This window comes from Dunckerocampus dactyliophorus, chromosome 2 (assembly GCF_027744805.1).
Source record: "Dunckerocampus dactyliophorus isolate RoL2022-P2 chromosome 2, RoL_Ddac_1.1, whole genome shotgun sequence".
Lineage (NCBI taxonomy): Eukaryota > Metazoa > Chordata > Actinopteri > Syngnathiformes > Syngnathidae > Dunckerocampus > Dunckerocampus dactyliophorus.
In genome coordinates this window covers 48,892,547-48,915,499 of record NC_072820.1, presented here as the reverse complement: position 1 = coordinate 48,915,499, position 22,953 = coordinate 48,892,547, and the positions used below count along the sequence as shown (strand labels likewise).

Below are 22,953 nucleotides of genomic sequence, written 5' to 3'. Positions count from 1 at the left end.
TCATGTACTGATCATTTCATTTTCCCTTTACTGTTGAGGTTATCTTATTGCACTTGAGCCACACTGCAAATGATAGAGAACAGAGAGTCGTGTACTGCTGAACAACAGGTCCTCCTTGTTTCCGGTCCTAAAGGCACGCCCCCTTCCTATGCTGCACCTGCAAGGTTTTCCTGACTTCAGAGAGTTTATCATGTTCCTTCTCTGAACTTTGCAGTATTTTCTGAACTTGCACTCCTGGATGCCTGGATTTTAGGACACTATTTGGTCCTTTCATACATATACAGTGGCGTTCCCAAGACCAGTAGTGGCGAGGAACTGCGACGCCTGTAAACACGTCACAGAACACAACTACAATGCTTTCAAGGACCTTCAAACAAAGTGCAAAATCTCAACGCTGGGCGAAAAAACATCATCCACAATCCTTATGTGGAACACAAACACATATTTCTGTGCGTTCTGTGCGAGGGAAGAACAGTTAGCACGAAGGAGCTAACAATGGACTTAATGGGACACACCTATTTGGACTATAAAGCCCTCTAAAAAACCTCCAACAATGTTTTATCATTTTCTATCCTGGTACATGCTGTGACCATGTAGTAACAGGTACATTCATGATGACATGTAATACTTTCAGTGTTGTGCTGTATTTTGATCATTTCAAACATTACCGTAACCTCTCTTCTGGGCGCATTGATTTCACATAGCATATCTTTTTGAGCCTGAATATACAGAGGATGAACTACAGGCTATCAGGTAAGACGCCCCCAGGCAAAGAATAATGGTGCTGGGTGCTCAGCAGATCCAGCAGTCGTGAAACACGAAGGCCCGAGGCGTTGTGAGTGACGTTGAGACCAGCGAGGCTTTTTGTCACTACGCCAGAAAAATAGCTTTTCACGTTCGCTGCTACAGTAACAATACCGCTGTGGCTTGGTCAATATACAGGTCAGTTACCTAAATGCGTTTGAATGCCGACGTTTGGAAAACCTTTGGATTAATTTTGAGAAGGGTGCCAAACTTGACCAACCAGACCAACATAGGCGAGTATGGTAACTTGTCTCTTTTGTAACATGATTACTTTGAAATGTTGCGCTTGGAGTGTTAAAAAACACTATGCTCAGTCTGAAATGTTGTATGATTACCATTGTTATGACATTTCATGTATGTTTTCCAAGTTAAAACAGCATTTTCACTGCACTTATGGGACAAATGGTTCTATTTGCTTATCTGTGCTTGGAAGAGATGTGTTATTATCTAAGGGGCTTTGCACTATTTATTTATTTTGTGTTGTTAATTAGACTGAAGGTTAAGACTTCTGTTTTTTCATTGTTATATTTCATATACAGTAGATGGACGGAATGATGTTTATTGTCATTGCACACAGTATACAACGAAACTTAGTTTGGCGGCTCCACTTCCATTTCTAGCAAGACTAAGACAACTTCAAACTTAAATGCTCCAAATCCAAATTTAACAGGTAAAAAAATATAGATATAAAATATACAATGTTAAATATTGATCCCATCAAAGAAAAATGTTGTTTTGTCCTTTGTCTAAACAATATAAATATGTGACATGTGATTCTGTTGACTTTATTCTCGCCAGTGCCTCACAGCATGCTTGGGAATATGATGTGCTCTTTTACACATTAGAAAATACTGTAAGAATAACACTTTCATATAACGGGAACCTTTATTTTATATTGTAAGATTAATTTCTAAATCAGCAAATATTAACTGTAGAATTGAATCGAATTGAATCGTATTTTTTGCACACTGCATCGAATTGTTCAGTTTTCAAAATATATTGTCTTTAAATCGTATAGCAACCTGTTTATCTAGATTTGAATCAAATTGTCTATCACAAACAGATTTACATCCCTAACAGCCGCACTGGCTGGCATCTGTTACACAGTCTGTACATTTATTGTCACGTATTTATAAATGCTCCCCGACTTATGGTGAACGAGATATTTTCTGCAGAAAAAACGGCATATATTCAGGGGGAAAAATAAATAAAATGTGCGAATATGCCGGGATCGTTTCACTTTAATTTGGTGTTTTGTAAACTTGGCACCAACAGATGAAATTGCTGTCTTTTCTTATCGGCTTGGTGCAAGAATACAAACAAGAACGAGCTGCGTTTCTTGGTAGAACAGCGCGAATAAACAAAGTTTGAAGCAAAAATTGATTTTGTTCACAACTCCAATAAGGAACTGGACAATCTACCAGCACACGAGCAAATGGCACACTTCAAGAGGATGCGTTGAGAAAGCAAAATGATGCTAATGCTAATGCTAATGCTGCTCTCACCAGGGGTGATGCACATTTATGTTGTTTTCTTGTCAAACCTGATTTGTTTATCCTTCACTCGGAGGGGTTCCTAAATTCATCACTAAATTACACCAGAGTTCATTTGGAAGCTGTCATGCTCCAGTGGATTTTGTGTACTGTTTTCATACCTGACCAGTTTAGGGGTTTAGCTATTGGCCGCAAGGGCATTCTCTTGGGGGTGCTGTTTACGGTTTTGTTCCTTTTTACAAGAAAGAACATACAGCACTTGAAAAGTTGACATTAAATTCAAAAGATGTCTTTTTTCTGGTGTAAAATGCTACAAAGACAAACAGTAATGTTTCCATTTATAGAGAGTAGAATAAAATAGAACTGCCCAAGGCTTTCTGCGTATGTGCGCTGCCCTGTCACCATTTTTATTGCTGTGTACTTTCTGCAGACAATGAGAACAAGAGACTTCTTGACCCAGTTGAACCACCGTGAAAGAAGTCTTCACGCTGGCAATGACATTTGAAAATTGCAGTCCTTTTTTCTGGTGGCAGCTGAACCTTGACATTTTAACGTGAGTTTTGCAATCATCTTTTTCTGTCAATGACTCTTTCTATCAAGTCACTGTTGAAGACTTAACGCGGCGTGGATGAGGTGTCAGAAGGACAGGAACCATCTGTTCAGGACTTCATTCCAGCATTATTGGATTTTTATTTCTTATTTTATGATAAGAGTGAACGTAGCTACCCTCTAGCTTCTTCAGCCATTCAGAGGTGGACTTGCTGGTGTGTTTTGGATCATTGTCCTGCTGCACAACCCAAGTTGCTTTCAGCTTGAGGTCACCAACAGATGGCCGGACATTCTCCTTCAGCACAATTCATGCTTCCATTCATCACAGCAAGTCTTCCAGGTCCTGAAGCAGCAAAACAGCCCCACACCATCACACTACCACCACCATATTTTACTCTTGCTATGATGCCCTTTTTCTGAAAGAGTTGCAAAGGGTTCAACTTTTGTCTCGTCAGACCACAGAGTATTTTCCCAGAAGTCTTGGGGATCATCAAGATGTTTTCTGGCAAAATTGAGACAAGACTTAATGCTCTTTTTGTTCAGCAGTGGTTTTGGTCTTGGAACTCTGCCATGCAGGCCGTTTTTGCCCAGTGTCTTTCTTATGGTGGAGTCATGAACACTGACCTTCACTGAGGCAAGTGAGGACTGCAGTTCTTTGGATGTTGTTGTGGGGTCTTTTGTGACCTCTCGGATGAGTCGTCGTTGCGCACTTGGGGTCATTTTGGTTAGTCCGCCACTCCCGGGAAAGTTCTCTACTGTTCCATGTTTTTACCATTTGTGGATAATGGCTCTCACTGTGGTTTGCTGAAGTCCCAAAGCTTTAGAAATGACTTTATAACCTTTTTCTATGCCGATTAATCTCAGTTATGTTAGGTTTTATCACTTTTTCACAAAGGGGCCATGTGGGTTTGGATTTTTTTTTCTGTATTAATAATAAAAGGTTTCTTTTAAAAACTGTATTTTGTGTTCAGTTGTGGTATCATTGACTAATATTTAAATTTATTTGATGATCTGAAACATTTAAGAGTGATGCCCTTACATGCTATACAGATTTTGTCTGCCAGGGAAAAGTGTAAGAAACTCTTCTCCTGTTCCATAGACTCCATGTGACTTTATTTGATGTTTATTCTTATGCAAATTTGAAGAGGCCAGACCGGAACAGGAGAGGATGGAGAAGAAGAGAAAAGAAGACGGAGGGGGAAGTGACAAGGACTAGAGGGGGGATAATACAGAGACAGACAACAACAGCAATCGCAACAACAATAACAAAGCAACCGAAACAAACAACAGGACTACATCAGCAGATGTTTATGGCGGTCATAAAGACCATAATGGAAATAACAAAATAATATCAACAGCCACAGTGATAATACTGTATCGAAACAGTCATAATTATTAGTGGTATCAGTTGTATTGGAACTATTAACTATAATAGTGAACTAATGGATTTTTCTCACACAAGCTTAACTTTCACATCTACACAAAGGTAACTTTCCCTTGCCAAAGGGGTGCGTGCGGCAACTGCTATGTAGACTCTGCGTACTTTCATTCAGGCCTCTTCCTCATTGATGATAGAGTTTGGCTCTTATATTTTAATACAATTTGAAAACCTTTTATACGTATTGTGTGATGATTGACAGTTTCTCCGATAGGGGCACAGTCCAAAGAAACAGGAAGAAAGAGAAGCTATAGCCTTTACAATACCATGTGATCACAGTTGCCAGTACAGTCGTCCCTCGCTATGTTGCGGTTCGAATATCTCTCCCTCACTATATTACGTTTTTAGAAAAACAATAATAAATGTTCCGTGGCTGACTGGCCTATTATTAGTAAAAAAAAATATTGAAAAACAAGTTATATGTAGTATTCTTGTCTCTAGGCATCAGTAATGTTACGAGACATGACGGTAGATCACATTACCTTTCACACTGCATGGAGACTGGCTACTGAGCTAGCATAGCCGAGCCGACATGCCCTGGCTGAGATGAGAGTGGAAAAAAAGGTTTTCCTCTCATTCCGTGTGGAAGTGGTACGTTCTGGGCTTCTTTTTCCTTCTTCTCGTAACAGGAAGTCTGTTATGTCCCTGCAGAGGTCCTGTCGCCCGCCCAATGTGATGTAAACAAAGAATAATAGAGTCTAAAAGTGACTTCATGTTTGCAGGGCTCTAATAATGTTAAATCCATGTTTAGAAAGTCATAAACAAGTCTTCTATGCTCTAACTACAAAAATATTTAGTTTATTAATATTGAATCCGAGCAAATTATTTTATTAACCAATTAACCGAACGATGACTGTACATCTAAATCAGGCAACATAGTTTCAAAATAATTTACATTCCTGAAGACTGAAGTCTTGCGTTGTGGTCTTAAAGTGTATTTTTGTACATATAAGAGCATTTCTCCAGGCATCACATGGCGTTCACAAAAAAAGATATACTGTGTTGTACCATCACCCTTGCCTCGGTGCTCAAGGCAGTCCCAGGCAGTCCTGGGAAATCTATTATTAACACCCCATAAAAATAAAGAGAATCAATCATGGAGAATTGCTTGTAGCCTTTTCAAAACAACGACATCATAAATGTATAAAGCTGACCATCACAAATTACATTCAGCCCCAGGAAGTGGCAACAAGTGCAGCAACGCATGCAATATACGGTGTAGGAAATTCAAGTGATGATGAGAATTTTCAGGTCGCCGCCATCCCAATGTTCTCCTTTGGGGGGCAGAAAAAAGCAGCACAATCAGTAAATCACAGTATTATTGAAATGGCCGATAAATGGTGAGACATGCAGTAATCTTTTAATCGGGGCCGACCTTGCAGTTTGCTTTCCTCCCCATAGTTTGTCTCAGCTTTGCAAAATGCTCTGGAAAGTGAAAAGTGAGACGTTTCAAGGCATCGCTCATTCTTGTACGTAAAGCTTTTAGAAATGCCGCCAAAACGCTACAGTCTATGCGTGCTCACTATGCTAAAGGGCAGGCGTGTCCGAAAGGACGGACATTTCTCATTTTTTATTGGCCCGCGGCACATTGTAGAAATAAAACTGAACACAAAAAAAAAACCTGAAAAAATGAGAAAAATAGAGCAAGAAAGGCACAATGTTAGCATGTTAGCGTAGCGTTCCAACGCTCCACAGCTCATGTACACGTCCAGTTTGCCATTTAACGTTACAATTATAAAAGAAATGAAAACAATTCTCAAAATGACAACACAGCCGAAGTCAAGGCAACACATAAAAAACTTAAGCCATAAGAAGATTTTTTTCAATTTGCCCTAAAATCATAGCAACAATAACAAGTAAATGTAAAAAGACACACTTTTGTAATGGAGTTCAGGGCGCACATGGCGCAATTGACATTTTTGAAGGTTTGGCATGGAACTACAGTACGTGCTACAAATGCAGTGAGGACTTTTACTAAATGCGTCTGAGTTATTTTCTTCAGAATTTGGATGATAAAGATGAAAAAGGCAGTTTTGCATGTAGCTTGAGATGCAGTCTGCTGATTGCTGCGGGGATTTGCCGCGAAGGAGCAACAGCAAATCAAGAAGGGACAGCTGACTGATGTTTGAGACTTGGGTTACGGACTCCACTGCTATGTATTTTTCTCGAGTTTTGCTAGGCAGCGTATTCTTCCTGGGTTCCCTCTTTTATGAGCATGATGGAATTTGTCACCAGAGCGCCCCTGTTTAAAAACATTCTGGTTGTAAATTCATTTAAATGAAAGCTTACCATGTTTCTGCAGCCTCCTGGCTAGTATTGCCAAGCCGACAAAGAGCATGAATAAAGCGCACAACATCATCGTCTTCGAGGTGAAACTAAAACAAAAGGCACAAACAATGTCACAAGAGACAATGATTAAACTAAAACTTGTGTTAAATATGCAGCAATTGCAAAATCAACCAAGAACCTGTCGTTGGCATTTGTGTCATTATTTCTTTCTTACACTTGACACGTCCAGGAATCCTTGGTGGTGAGGTCGGGGGGAGGCGCAACCACAACAAGCTGGCTTGCTGCAGCTTGAGACGTCACAAGAAGTGGCGCTAGAGATAGACGAGAACCGTTATGACGGGCAAGCATTATCTGCAATTGCTTCTCTTGCCCGAAGGCCACGTTCGGCTTATGAACCAACGCTTTCATGTTTTTGTGCATCTTTTGTGATTGTTACTTCCTGCCAGCTTACTCGTTGATGTTCGGGGTGTGACCTGCACATGCACGCCAACGTTTTGCTGTCCGGCAGAACACCAGTACCAGCCCATATCGCTCATCTGCAGCCTCTTTATGGTGATGGTCAAAGTCCCGGTTTTGTCGTCGTGGATGGCCACTGACGAGTCCTCGAAGCTGCCTCCCGGGCCTGTCGGCAGGCAGGAATTCCAGTCTCCACTTCGACACCATTTCTTCTCACTCTCTCTGTTGGTAAGGAACCATGAGGGAGTCAATGACTTTCATTGCAGAAATGTTTGTGTATTTATTTTAGACCCGTTTTAAATTTAAGTATGCTTGTAGTGTACAGCATTTTGCAATTTCACAGATTTTTGTCTAAAAAAACAGGTCTATATTTTTTTAATTAAATATATATGTATTTTGAAATTATTTAAACATTTTTAAAAATCTATTAAATATATTAGAAATATATATATAATTTTAAAATGTATTTATTTTAAATCTATTTTTAAATATAATTAATTATTTTTATTTCAATATATATTTTTCCCCTCCAAAAATTGGGCCTTTTTCCACAGAAAACACATCTCATTCACCATACGTCGGTAGTAATTTACAAATATGTGCTAATACAGATCAAATGCACAGCATTGCACGTACCACTGTTCAAAAAAAGCCCACAATTTCTACATGTTTATGTCTTTATCCTTCACTGACAGTGTTTTTCGCCACACGTTGAGATTTCACACTTTCTTCGGCAGTCCTCGAAAGCACCGTAGTCGTGTGCTGTGACCGGTGGATCTACTCATGGATCATCTTACAGTATCATTCGTTAGTGGCCATTAAGTGGTAAGTTTAATTAGTGTGTGAGGCGTGAGGCATCCACAAGTCACTTTTATTGCAAATGTTGATCTGAAATTGAAGGAGATGCTTAGCTAGCAGGAGGTCTGTGGGTATGGTGGAGCAAGCCATGTGTTAAAAATAGATATTTTTATGAGCGTATCAATTACACATGACAGTTTTTCACCATTCCCTGGTGGGCCCGTAACCCCCAAAAAGGTGGGTATCCCCAAAACTAAAGTTTAAGGACGTATCACCTGTGTCTCTCAGTGTACAGACATTCAACTGTGACGCTACTCCCTTCTTCGCCACTCAGCCTGTCGTTCACGACCGTCATTCCTACAGAAAATACATTGAATTTTTATTTTGCCGAAAAGGAGTTTGTTTTGTTTTTTTTTTTAAAAAAAGGTCATTCAAAACACCCCCCACCACTCACCAGGAGTGACCTTGATGTAAGTGAAGGCTGTGACGTCAGCGGTCCAAAATCCACCAATCTCCACGCCGCACATGTACCAGCCGGCATCGTCCTCCTTCATGTCCTTCATGGTCACTGTGAACACCTGCTGGACCGGATCGTCAACAATACTTACTTTCTCCCCAGGGAGGGCGTCGTCTGTGCGGGCCAGGCTGCTGCAGAATTCCCTCATACTTCCCCAGCACCAGTACTTGACATAGCTGGCATACTGAGGGTCATAATAACAGGGGACAGTGAGGGATTTACCCTCCAGGACCGTCTGGTCGTCTTGGGTGGTGACACCACAGAGGAGGCCTGATGCACGGATGAAATATACTTCAGCTTTCCGGAGCAAGACTGAAACCGCACAGCACGATCAGGGGCCTTACTAATAAAGCTTGCGTACGCCATTTTCCACGCAAAGTATGGTACAAAAACACAACTTGACGGTAGAATGTCACCTTTGTAGTTGCCGAACGCGCTTTTTGGAGACAAAAGTGGTGAGGCCAAACCGCATATTGGAAATAAACATGCAACGGAAGCCGGTGAAGATTTAAAGTGTTGTTATTAGACAGGACGCTGATGGATGTCATTTATCATAAACACCGTCACGCACGAGTGTACAGTACCCGGACTAAAGGAACACAACGCATTCCAGGGTTTAAGTTCAGAAGACACAGAGCTAATATGTCCTTGGTGCACCGTTTCTCACCCTTCTTTGGACACTTTATCAAAAAATAAAACAGTTTTCAAGTACGTCATCGATTGCAACATTTATTTACCCTGCACGGCCTCTATTGTTGTGGATATTCATCTAAAATGTGCTATCAATTAGGAAAAAATGTGGAAACATGCTCACGACACTGCAAAAACAGCCATACTTGAAAGAAGCCCAAATGATATTAAAATGAGACAACTTTTTTTTATTTCAAGCAAAAAATGGTGCCAATGAGGTAGGCAAAAGTTGTTCTTATCAGAAGGTAAGAAGTAAGCAATTTTGATTATTCTTCAGCAACAGATTCATAAATATTTGCCTTCAATTAAGAGCAAAAACTGCTTACCTGCTCACAGGAAGAAAATATAGCTAAAAATTTGCTCATTTCGGAACAACACTGCAATTTTTATTCAAGAAAAATAATCTTATATTAAGAAAGTATAGCTAGACAATTATTATGAAAATACTTTTTGCCAGAAATTGCTTCTTTTTTCTAATAACAAGCTAAAAACCTTATCTTGATTATTCTTCAACAACAGATTAGCACGGATAACAATGTTTGTCTTGAATTAAGAATAAAACTTAATAAATTTAAGAATGGACTCACACACATGTAGAGATTTGCTGATTTCGGACCAAGGTGAAGGCCGCACAGCAAATTTAATAAAGCGTACCAAGGTTTAGTAAATGAAATCTAGTCATAAAGTCCGTGTAAAACTATTCAAATTGATTCTAGAAAATATTACTTGCTTTTTATCTGGTTCCTAAATGTAAAAAGGAGTGAACCGACATGCAAATCATGCCAAAAAAGATTTCGGATAGTGTTTATGACAATAGGTTTCCCTAAATGAAGTGAATCGTAGATACAATCACACTTTTTTCTTTCAAAAATAAAAAAGTTCCATCCATACAGTTTGCTTCTTGCTTGTTGAAAAGAAGTAACCAACGGAACTAACATGCCGACACGAAATGTTGTTAGCTGCGTGACTTCCACCTCAGTTTCGGTCAAATTTTGCTTCTTCTTCTTCGGCTTCTCGGCAGCCATGATTCAGGAGAACCGAGCGAAATACGGACGCCAGATTCATGAGCCGTGCAGAGAGCGTGACGCGGGGTGGAGCTGCGTACGCACGTTTGTACCGCAGGCGAAGCACAAATTGCGGGAATGTGTGCGTACATTTTGCCTTTTGGGTTTCTGGCGTACGCAAAAGGTTAGTCAGATTTCCACGCACAGTTTTATAAGCAACGCCCCTGCTCTTATAATAGTCTGGGAAAAGGGGAATACTTTGACTTTCACTTTCATTTTGTCAGAAATGATCATTTTGCTTCCCATTTCCCTCCAAAAAAAAGAGAGAGGACAAATAAAATTGCCTTTTAAAAGACTTGGCAACGTAAACATCAAACATAGACTTGCCGAGGGGGGAAGTCGAGAGCTGAAGTTTAGTTTAGGAGGTAAAACAAAATCTTCATGAAATATTTGCAGAAGAAGTCCTGTTGCAAAGTCACTTGGAGAATAAAACCCAAAATTTGAAGTTCCTACCTGGGATCCATGGCAACAGGGTGAAGAGGACAATGTGCACTTGTTTCATGTTTTAACATCAGTCTGAGGACCCCAGATTCCTTCCCAAGGCTGTGTTTTTCAGACTCCGGGTTCCGTATTGTCAACCTCCCCCTGGTCATGTGACTGCAAGTTGGCTCCAGATGTTGAAAATGTTAACCAGATAAGCGCCAGCCCGTTCTCAGAAGGCAGTGTGACCATCGCTTAACCTGGGCGTGTGCATGTCGGTATGTCGCTTGCAAAGTCATATTTGACCACGTTTATTAGGTGATGAGAAAAGTGCAGTGTTGCAGTATCTTCTGATGTATCGGCCTAAAGAATGTGATCCCAAAACATGTTATCATCGGGATAACAAACAAGGATGATAATTCTATGCACCTCCAGCAGTGGTGTCCAAAGTGAAGCCTGGGGGACATTTGTGGCCCGTGTATAATTTTTTATTGACCCGTGACACGTTATATAAATAAAATTGAATGAAAAAACAGCAAAAATTGGGAAAAGAATAGATCAAAAAGCCACAAGGTAAAGAGACAAAGCTGAAAAAGGGCATGACTTACTTCCTGAGGAAACGTCGGTCCTTCAATGTGTGTAGCAAGCTGCTGGAGATCTTCAACCAGTCTGTGGTAGCCAGTGCCAGACCCACCAAAAAGGACATAAAACGGATTGACAAACTGATTTGGAAAGCCGAACAGTACAACAGAGGACCAGAGGAGCTCATTCTCCAACAGACTCCTCCAGTTTCGTTCCCACAGTAAACGCTACAGGACTTCATTTATTCCACACAATACAGCACTCCACAATTCCTCACCTGTGTGTAAAAGATCATTCCCAACATTATCGCGCCGTACCTCCTTCTATAAAGTATAAATGTACTCCTATTTACCATTTTTCTACACACTATTTGTAAATATGCAAATCTCGTCCATCTTATATTCTTTTTATTTTATTATGTCCCACTTTGTTTGACAGTTCTTGAACGCACCATCTTCCTTTGTCCCACGCTGCACAGATAGACTACTATACTGTATTTTGACCCTTTTTCTTTCACCTCATATTTGCTCCCAAATGCTGATACCGTGTGGGAGTGCATGAAGGATTCGATGACCTTACTGAGTGCTAATGTGTATATTTGTGCGACACACCACTCCAGGCTCGTACTGGTGGATGGTCCATCATTATTCATTTGGTGCTTTTAATTTGATGTTGTTCCTGTCATAGTTTTACACAATACCTAATAAGTAAGATCAATTAGATGGCTATAATGTACGCATGTTTTGCTGATGTGTTGAAAATCTTTCCCGGTGACTAGCCAGCGCGCTGCTAATGCTATTTAGATCCGTTCTCATCTTCAGGCCCCAAAGCCCCCAAATAGCTGTCCTCGGCTATGCCTGCCAGTAAATAGCAACTTGTAACCCAAATTTTAGCTGGCAGTTCAAAACAAAAAAGTCAGACGAGAGACGGCATCTAAAAAACACTCGTTAGTTGGGACACCCGTATGCCAAGGTACCCCTGTACAAATGTATAAATGCTCCAATAACTTCTCGCTTCTCTCTGCCAGTCGTTGTGCTCTGTGACAACTCAACACACAGCGACAGTCGATACAAACTTTGGTCTTGATGCGAGAGCCATCTGCCAGGGCTTTGAAGCTAAACTTACCTTTCAAAATACCCCTTCCTTTTTCCATTTCAGCTCAATGTCAATATTTCAGCTCCAAAATAGTGCCGTTAGAGGAAATTTCCGTTAGACAGCCCTAGCCAAAACATGCTGAAAGACAAGTGATATGTAGCATTTTGGTCACTAGGCGGCAGTAATGACACAAAACATTGACGAGACATTACCTTACATTACATTACCTTAACACTGCATGAGGTCATCAAGTCAGCCATGGCATGTCCCGCATGATAGAGTGAAACAATGTTATCTAGCCCTCTACTTGCTAGCTAGCGTCCATCTCGATTCCCTGCAGCGTAACAGTTGCGCAATGTGATGTAAACAATAAGTAATAGGTGACCATAGGGGTGTTATTTCATGTCTATGGGGCTCTAATAATGGTAAAAACCATATTTAGAAAGTCTCTAACAATGAAACTGAATGAACACTGAATCCTGTATCGCGGAAATTCATTTATGGAACTGGAACTGATAAACTTTCAACTCTGAATAACTCCGAAGTCGCTTATAATAAGCGACTTCTGTTTTGTCATAAGCGGACCTGGCAACACTGGATGTGACCTTCATATGTCTAGTATGTTCATGAAACAATGAGGCGAATCCACGTTTTAATCGTTTTAGCTATGAGGATACACTGCAGCTGTGACGATATGGGTTGTTGTTCACAAGTTGTTCCGTTACCAGACAGATATTTGAGGAACTGATCTTTTGTTTCCCGTCATTGTCCATTGTGTCATACCCGTCCCTTTCATGCACCCAGACATTTAGCGCCTTTGCCTCCATGGGTGCAGAGAATGCTATTGGCAGGCTGCAATGACATTAGATTTTGATGCAGGAGCACTTTGGATGGTGTCCAGGCTTCATTGCTTGGAAAAGGGCCCTCAGGCAACAATTTGACAGTTATGGCGAGTGTCTTAATTCACAGTGTGAAGGGTATCACGGATGTCCCTCAAGTCCCAACTGTTGTTTGCTGTGCTACAAAGCCAAAACATGCAGAATCAACAACAAATGCAAAGAAACGTAACAGCAAAATACAAGTTAGTCAGGCTACTGGGGACATGAGGGATGCCCAGTTGGCCAGATAAAAAGGTGCATTTTTACCTTTTAATTAAAGTATTATTTTCAGAACACAGACTATTTCTACCAAATGGTTTGGCAAATGTATGGGAACGTCTATATACTGTTTCAGTATCTTTAAGTATCTCATCCAGAAGCAATAGTGATTTTGAGGGCAACAACCCGGAATCAGGACAGAGTGTCAGCAGTTCCTGCTATTTCCTGGACCACTGGTTTCCACAGACCTGAATCCAATGAGCGCACCTCTCGGATAATGTATCGCTGCAGCCACCTTCACCAGACTGTCCAGGAGCTGATGGATTCCCCTCATCAGGGGAAACGCTATACTGTTGTATAATGGCTCTGATTTTGTGTAGCATGACCCCAAGATGCAAGGACATGTTGGCAGGCTAGTTTCTATTCCGTTTTTAATGAACACACAGCAGCACAACACATTAAAGGACAAAGTACCACCCTACCACAAAAAACAAACAAACAAAGAAGGCCAGGAGGCACAGCTAGTTAACATAAACTCACCATGGGAGGTGGAAACAATGTGTGCAAAAAGAAGAAGAATACCAGGGAACAGGAAAACAGCCATCGGCGATGCAGCGGAATGCATCCAACACGCAGGTAACAAGAATCCAAGGACAACTAATGAACTGGCAACTTGCTGAAACGCCTTGAAGCTGAAATGAAACATCATAGACAGGTGCGCCCCTCAGCTGCCTCTAACCAAAGTAAAGGTGAAGCATTCAGTCCAAACAGGAAACAGAACCAGAAACAATGGCAGAAACAGAAAAATACCAAACCAAAGGTCCACACTGTCACGTGGAACACGACATAGACGATGTTGGAAGTGTGTGTGTAAAAACATGCTGCTGGCTTCAAAATAGATAAGAGCTGAAACAAGGTTTATTGCGAATGAATGCAGGGCAGCCAGACTTCCCTCTCCCCGACCTCTTCGTCCAGCTCCTCACGGCAGATCCCGAGATGTTCCCAGGCCAGTTGTGAGACAGAGTCTCCAACATGTTCTGGGTCTTCCCCGAGGCCTCCTACTGGTCGGACGTGCCCTTAACACCTCCCCAGGGAGGCGTCCGGGAGACATGCTGGCCAGATGCCTGAGCCACCTCATCTGGCTCCTCTCAATGCGGTGGAGCAGCGCTTCTACTCCGAGTCTCTCCTGGATGACAGTGCTTCTCACCTTGTCTCTATTTATTAGTTCTACTGTGCTTCCTCCAGAACAGAATGCGGTAGAATTGTCTGCAAATAATACTAGCTTTAGGTCTTTTGTGGCTTTACAGATGTCATTTATGTATAGGTTGAACAGTTTTGGTCCCAGTATTGACCCCTGGGGTACGCCGCATGATATATTTAAGCTTGCAGATGTATATTCTCCTAGCTTCACACATTGCTTCCTGTTTTCTAAGTAGCTTTTTAAACAGTTCAGTACTAACCCCTGCAGTCTGCAGCGTTGGTCATTTCTTCTGTAACTTTGATGAGTGCCACAGAAGTTGAAATGTTAGCTCTGTATCCGTAGTGGCTGTCCGTGAGTCATTCATTCATTCCTATTTATACATTTATCCAACCTGTTGCTTCATAGCTTTTCAATTGTTTAAGAAAACTGTGAGTGCATGCAGGCAGACGAATCAATATAACCTGAACAGACGGCTTCTAGAGAAAATGTCTGACGTCATGCTAAAATGTTAATATAGGAAACAACAGAGGGGGACGGGAGGTGTCATCTCCTCCTCCTGTGAGGGACAGAGACAATGAAGGCCAGACTTCACACGCCGAGACACCCAAAGCTATTTTGGTGATAAGCATGTGAAAGACTTGTTTTGGAGACAGGAAGCCTCTAATCAAGTCAGTGTGACATTAACGTGTATCTCTGCAGAAACACTTATGTATGTCAGTGCAGAATCATAACTAGTAAAATAGTAGCGTCTCAATAATGGACACAAAACATGTTATCGCTGCAATAAGTGCTCAGGTCCACATGGGAAGAGATGGTGATTCACTGATATACTTTACTAAGATAACGTCCACAGCTAGCAAAATACCATCCAAGTACCAAGTCCTGATAAATTAAAAAAAGAGAGAGAAAAATATATATTGTAATTATTACGCTTGTCCATGTAATGATTGCCAGTTCAAAGATGTCCATGCTACAGTAGTATTTATTACCACTAGAGGACAGCACAATAAACCTTTGGCTGAGTGTCTGGTGTTCCCCAAAGTCTCCACTTGGGTGATTCAGCTCAGCATCTGGACCGGAGCCCAAATCCTGTAAATCACATTAAGTTCTCAAAGCCAGCGAGCTGTGACCTCAGTGAGGAACAACACGTAAAAAACCTCCTTCATCAAAGTGAACCACAGTGCCAGGCTGCAGGTACCACAGCTGGAAAATACTTTGATTAAAAGTAGTTCATTTCGATAAACCTTTTAATTAGTGGATGAATAAATGATTTTTGTATGCAATGATAGACATTGAATTACAGTAAATCAATTAGTAATATAAATTAGATTCATTTGCAAATGAATGTAAATTATATATATTTTCGCAAAAAGTAATAATAACTTAAGTCTATCCATCCATCCATTTTTTTCCGCTTATGCAGTCAGCAGTGTCAGTAGAGAAGTCCAGACTTCCCGGTCCCCGACCACCTCCTCCAGCTCCACCGGGAGGACACCAAGGCAAGGCCTCACCCCCGACCCTTTTCCGACTGGGAACCATGGCTTTGGAGTTGGAGGTTCACACTCAGCTGCAAACCACCCCAGTAAACGCTGGAGATTACAGCCTGATGAGGCCATCAGGACCGCATCGTCTGCAAACAGCAGAGACGAGATCCTAGGGCCCCTGAACTGGACTCCTTCTATACCTCGGCTGTGCCTAGAAATTTTGTCCATGAAAATGATCATGCCTTGGCGGAGGCCAACGTTCACCGGAAACAGGCTGGACGTACTGCTGGAAATGCCAACCAGGCTCCTGCGCCGATTCTAAGGACTGAATGGCGTGAATCTCGTACTCGTAGGGACATGGTTGAATGGCCTTTCCAAGGCCACAAAGCGCATGTCGACCAGTTGGGCAAACTTCCATTTACCCTGCAGCACCCTTGCAAGGGTGTGGAACTGGTCCAGTGTTCCGCGACCGAGACGAAAACCACATTGCGCCTCCTCTAGCCGAGGTTCGACTCACTATCCTTCGTACCCTTCTCTCCAGCACCTTGGATTTTACTTAGAGATGACTTGTTGATGACGTGAAACAACTAAAGACAAAGTCAAACAAAGACAGGCCCTGAGGGATGCTGACTGACGGCATCACCGATGACATATCCTTGGAGACGGTCTGTGTTTGGGTATGTGCTGGAATGAATCAGTGGTGATGCAAGATGATACAGTGTCATTTTCAGATGTAAACAAGCAGTAGAAATGACGGGTATTGTAAAAAGTAATTTATCATTTCTCAAAACGCTTTGCAAACTCCGCTTATTGTTGAAAGCTAATAAAGAAAATGAAATGTTTTGAGGGTCTTGTTTGGCCTTCAGCTCCAAAGTCATTCGGTAAAGGTTGAAGTGACAATCTCTAAAATTTATGTACACATTCATAAAGTATTTTCATTTTCAGACGAAGCGCAAGAGGGGTTTGAAGTAGCAAGTAGAATTTGATACAAAAATGCTATTGAAAAGTTACGCCCCAAGCCCACAAGTTGGCGACAGCGAGCGGTCAATGAGTGTTCAGTATAAAACCCCTGAGCTGCATATGCAGAAAAATAGGGTTGAATAGGGCGGTGGTCCCCAAGCTTTCTGGACCCACATTAGCACTCAATAAGGTCATCAAACCTCACCTAGTATATGTATTCCCACGTAGTATCAACATTTGGGACCAAATATGAGATTAAAAAAACTTGGAAAAATACAGTATAGTAGTCTATAAGTATTGCCCTAATGGGAGAAAGTTAGATGGTGTGTTCAAGTACCATTGAACAAAATAGGAATGTGACAAACAACATAAACATGCAAAAACAGTGGTATTTCTAACTGTATATTATTTTTTAAAATAATAATAATGGCCCATATTTCCAAAATTAATATGCATTTACATAAAACATGTAGTTATTCATGTATTTATTATTATTTATTATGTAGATACTGTAGTATTACATGTAGTTATTTACAAATGTTTTTTTAAAAACAAAACTTTGTGTGTGTGTGTGTGTGTTTTTTTTTAAGCATTACAACTGAAACTTTCCCGTGGGCCGGTTTGGCCCCGCCCATGGACTGGGACCCCTGAAATAGTGGATAGAGTCATTATTCTTACTGAAGGATATTAAGATGGTCGAACGATAAATCAGATTTTATTAAAAATATTTTATAAATGTTTACTGAAAGAACTCAACTTTTTAATTTGATGTCAATTTTAGCAACTTCAAAACAAAAACAACTAAATGAAGCAAATTCAGTAGAAATCATGTGTGAATGCTGTAATGCTGAAGCAAATGTAGAATAAATAGCAAACTATACTAGGAGCCGAGGATCGAACCAGCAACCGTCAAGTTTGGAGACAATCACTCCTGAGCCATGCCACCACGCGCAGAACATGCAGCATGTATTGTTAAATGCAAAATGAATTTCCACCAATAGGGGGTGACATCAAGTTGTCCGTTCATTTTCAGTGGGAAAAATGACACCGAAAATATTGAAATATGGAAAATGTGGGAATTTTACAAAAGTCCTGATAGGTTTAAGAATAAGTGGAATGATACAGTAATGGAAAATGGAAACGGATTTTCCACCAGTGAGGGACCCCATTTAATTTTCCGTTCATTGTTAGCAGTGATGGCAGAATTTGAAATGCTGGAAAAACAAAATGCAGACTGAATGTTGAGATGAATAAATAACTACGGCGATTACACCAGAGCGGATGGTTGCGAACCAGCAACCATCAGCTTGGGAAATAACCACGCTACCCTCTGTGCCATAAGAAGAATATTACAGTAATGGAACATGTCAGATGATTTTTAACCAGTAGGGGGCGCCAATTAATTTGCCCATTCATTGTTAGCAGACTAAAAATGGTGGATTTAAAAAGTTGGAAAGAGAAAATGCAGACTGAATGTTGAAATGTATAAATTACACGAGGGCCGAGGACCGAACCAGCAACTACCGGGTTGGGAAACAACCCCTCGACCCCCTGTATCATGTCACCCTCTACAACAGGCGGAATGCTACAGTAAGGGAAAATGTGAAATGATTTTCCACCAGTAGGGGGTGCCAAATAAATTTCCCATTCATTTTCAGTGGGAAAATGGTCACAGAAAATATGAAATTCCAGTACGTGTGGGCATCTTTTGAAAAGTCCTGATAGATAGCCAACGTGTCCCAGAGGATTCCCAGGGTCGGTGGTCGGGGGTAGGGGGATGGACAGCCCAGGTGGATGCAGTATCTGTGTGGCTCCTTGGAGGTACGGTGTCACTTCTTCAGAAGAATGCTGTCTTTAGAACACTCCACAGAACACTTGACATGACGTGCTAACCACATGCACAACGTATTTTGTGCTTCTCCATCATTTGATGCTAATTGCTTTGTCTTCTACCGAGTGCCTCTCGAGTTTCTCATGAGAATACGTTTCCTCATAAATAAATAAATGGATTTCTCATTAACACAAAGAGAGCGCAAGGAGCCCCGGGAGTGAAGCTGGGAGGAAAACAATTGGCTCACTGCACTAAGCTCTCGCTTTGTCTGTTTGCAGTCATCTCCACAGCAACCGCCCCGCATGAATCAGCCACCAACCGAAAAGTATGAATGATCCGTGCGATTGATTAAGACTTGTAGGATCACAAGGATGCACACAGACGTGTGTCATCACACCACCCTCGGCTCCTGATGTCACTTTGTTACAAATCACATGAATCCTGCGTGCACGACCGTTGGCAGCTGGGCCAAATAATCCACTGCTGCCTGTAATGGAATCTTGAGAAATATGAAAGAATGTGAGGGGTCAACTTAAGACGTACACTCCCTTATGTTGCAATCACTGAGTGAGTTTAGCATGTACAGTATGCTGTAATACAAAAGCATTCAATGTAAATTAACAATGGCCTTGGTTATTATTTGACAGATACGCGTCAATACAGAGTACACCTTCCCAGGACTGCTTCGCTTCACTTTTCTCTCACCTACTCTCAGAAGTTTCCTTTCGACCACCTGCTTTCTCGCAAACAGCTACAGCAGGAACCCAATCCCCCCGCACCCTTTCTCTCAGATCATCAGGGAGCCTAATTCACCTTTTTGGCGAGCGGAGGCTGTGAGAGGAAACACAAAAGGTGTTTCCTCTCACAGCCTCCGCTCGCCAGAAGCTGTGAATGTTGACCCTGCCATTCATCACGCTGTTGCCAGTGCCGCAGGATCAGTCCCATTCCACATGCGCTGCTTGTTTTGCATATTATAATAACGGCCCAATTTCATTAGCGAAATGCTGACTTGTAGCGGGAGAAAGCATATGCAGAACTAATAACATTAAGCAGCGCTTTGTCCGACTACAGTGCTGGAGAGTATAAGTCTTGAGGAGCCAGCATGCACGCGTCAAGGACCCTAGTGTGTGCAGTGTGACTTTTCAAGTGTAACTAATAACATTAACAAGTGCTGTGTTTGTTGCAAGGAGCCTTGGAGGAATGTGTACCCAAAATCCATCATAAGAATGTGAAAATGTCTTTTGGATTACGATATAGGGTGGTGAAGATGGCTTCACAGAGGGCGTCCATTGTCTGGAACTGATGTCCATTTTTGTAACCTTCCCTTGCCATCCATCCCCAAATGTTCTCCATTGGATTTAAATGAAGGGAACACTCAGGATGGTCCAAAAGAGTGAGCTTATTCCTCTGGAAGAAGTCCTTTTGTGAGGTGCAGCGTTGTCCTGTTGAAAAAGCCAGTCATTCCCACACAGACGAGGGCCTTCAGTCATGAGGGATGCACATAGACAACTGCCGGTTGACGCCCCTGCACAGCTTCATTGTTCCACTGAAGGATGATGATGGCGCCCGCTCTACTGTGCAAAACATCTCAGGTGGGATCTCCTTGCCATGCCAGTAACGTTGGAAGCCATCAGGACCGTCAGGGGAGAATAAAACTTTCTTTCAACGTTCAATGTCCCATGTTTGGTGCTCTCCTGCAAACGGGCAGTTTTTTGGCCTTGAAGGAGATGAGGCCTTTAAAGACCTTTTTCTGGTCTTCAGACCCTTCTCTTGCAGAAGCCATGTGATGGTTATTAGACTACACCAGTAACACCTTCATTTGGGCCGAGGACGGTCCCGTGTCTTGACGGCCAGCCAATTGGATCCTCCAGCTCAGGGCCGGTGGACATTTTTTGAGTCTATCACTTTACATTTTTGTTCCATAACCCTCAGGATCTTTGAAAAAGTTCCAAATGACTGTCTTACTGCGTCCAACCTCAGCAGCAATGGTGCGCTGTGGGAGGTTTTGCTTATGCAGCTCAACAATCCCACCGCATTTGCCATCAAGAGATCATGACCGTGTGAATACATGACAGAAAATGACATTCAACTCACATTTTTGCCAACATTTTGGCTTTTAAAGGCTGTGGTCTCAAACCTTTGATCAGCTGATGATATTGTCACGCTCTGTGTGACTTGTTGGACTTTTTTCCACCTTTATTTCCTTTTGTGTGCTCTTCTTTTGTATGTCTGTTTCCTGTTTAGTGCTGTTGAGTTCCTTCTGAGGAAGCTGGTCCTCATTAGAAATTTGGAGGTTTCTTAAAGGCAAGTGTTTGGACTCGGCCATTTGCTGGCTCATTGTATGTGATTTTGACGTGTTTCCTGTGAAAGAAGGTTTGTCACTCATCAAACCTAGCTTTTGATGCATGCCACCATCTCCTTACACTACTCCGGGTACTTCTTCCATTGTACTTCTTCCTTTTGTTAGATTTTATATCCACCTGCTGAAGCATTACAAACTTTTTAGCTGCTCTTTGACTCTGCCTCTGCATCCTGTGGTCACGACAATGCCACACTGTGGCACCCATTTCACTTTTATGCTTGTTTGCAATTAATTGCTTGCTCAAAATATGTGTTGCGTAACTCCCGTTTGTTCTTTCTGCATTATGAAGCTCTACTTAGAACCTCCTTAAGATCCAACTGCGCAAAATGTAAATTCTTGCAATTTTTCAAGTTAAAAATTTGATCAATAGTGTACATAACATGCAGTTATTTCTTAAAAATAATAATTAAAATAATTTGAAAGGCATCTTCATCCGCAGGGTAGGTATACAACCAATGCGCAGACAATAAGTACAATAAGTAAAATATATTTTGTGAAAGTTTAATTTGACTGCATTCATTATATTTACACAGTCAGTTATGTTTCTTCTCATTTCTTTCAATGAAAAATGCACTTTTGAAAAAAGTTTTGCCCAAAAAAGTTTCAACCACTACAGGGTTTGTTAGCACTTGTGATGCAGTCTCTTGGAGCGGTGTCCTCCTTGCCAGATATATGAAGCGTTTTATCAGTGGTGCCAGTGTGTGTGCCAGTCAGTTCAGCAGAAACACTCCATTTCTGTCGGCACGCCAAGCTCCACTTTTACACCACCAAGTCCAGATTGCTCCAACAGTTCACCCGCTCTTCTTGCTCGCTCAGTTTCTCAAACCTGTAGCTGGATTCTGGATCTTCATTTGTCCCAAAGTAGTCATCGGCAGCAGCAAACAAAGTCTTCTACCGCTTATCCGAGGTCGGGTTGCATGGGCAGCAAACTGAGCAGGGAAGCCCAAACTTCCCTCTCCCCGGCTACTTTGTCCAGCTCCTCCCGGTGGATCCCGAGGCGTTCCCAGGCCAGTTGACAAACACAGTCTATCCAACATGTCCTGGGTCGTCTCCGAGTCCTCCTACCAGTGGGACGTGCCCTGAACACCTCCCCAGGGAGGCGTCCAGGAGGCATCCTGACCAGATGCCCAAGCCACCTCATCTGGCTCCCCTCAATGCGGAGGAGCAGTGGTTCTACTCCAGTGCTTCTCACCTTATCTCTAAGGGAGAGCCCAGCCACCCCACGGAGAAAACTCATTTCAGCCGCTCGTACCCGCGATCTTGTTCTTTCGGTCACTACCCAAATCTCATGACCATAGGTGAGAGTAGGAACGTAACTGGACCGGCAAATTGAGAGTTTTGCCTTTCGGCTCAGCTCTCTCTTCACTACAATGGGCCGATGCAGAGTCCGCATCACTGCAGACGCCGCACCAACTTGCCTGTCAATCTCGTGTTTGCAAACAAAGTCTGCCATAGCAAACACAAAACACGCTTTCTATGCTGTTGTTTTTTGGTTAGTTCATTTTACACAAAGCCACAATCCTCAGTATGCAACATTTCTTCTTCTAGATGCAACTTTTGTTTAGTGCGGCTTAGTTGTACATATACTTTTCTTTTCTTTCTTGTTGAGTACTTCCGTAAGTGTTGTTACCTAAAGGCTACCGTTATGTGGTTTGGATTTTTGCATATCATCTGTAGCGCTCCAGATTGAATTACCTACGTGAGACTATTTCAACTTCCTGTGTTGTAATGCACATGAACCAACACAATGGATGTTCCCCTCTGACTGGCAGGAGCAGGCAACTCCTTCACAAATCATCACCTCTGATTAGATATGACGTCAC

At 41.9% G+C, this 22,953-nt stretch overlaps 1 protein-coding gene across 2 annotated transcripts; it reads right to left on the bottom strand.

Annotated features, from left to right (window-relative positions):
- Positions 1–3,980: 3,980 nt before the first annotated feature.
- Positions 3,981–10,710, bottom strand: LOC129177795 (polymeric immunoglobulin receptor-like). 2 transcript variants are annotated; one of them, XM_054769276.1, is made up of 8 exons: positions 10,552–10,667; positions 8,282–8,528; positions 8,103–8,184; positions 7,025–7,251; positions 6,788–6,884; positions 6,574–6,659; positions 5,660–5,709; positions 3,981–5,558 (listed from the first exon to the last, which is right to left on the bottom strand). In XM_054769276.1, the coding sequence occupies exons 2-8, from the start codon at positions 8,490–8,492 to the stop codon at positions 5,532–5,534; spliced, it is 780 nt and encodes a 259-aa protein (XP_054625251.1). In that variant the 5' UTR covers positions 8,493–8,528; positions 10,552–10,667; the 3' UTR covers positions 3,981–5,531. The 2 variants fall into 2 exon arrangements, with proteins under 2 accessions (XP_054625251.1, XP_054625250.1); XM_054769275.1 differs by having other exon boundaries at positions 3,982–5,558; positions 8,282–8,614; positions 10,552–10,710.
- Between the last annotated feature and the right edge of the window lie 12,243 nt (positions 10,711–22,953).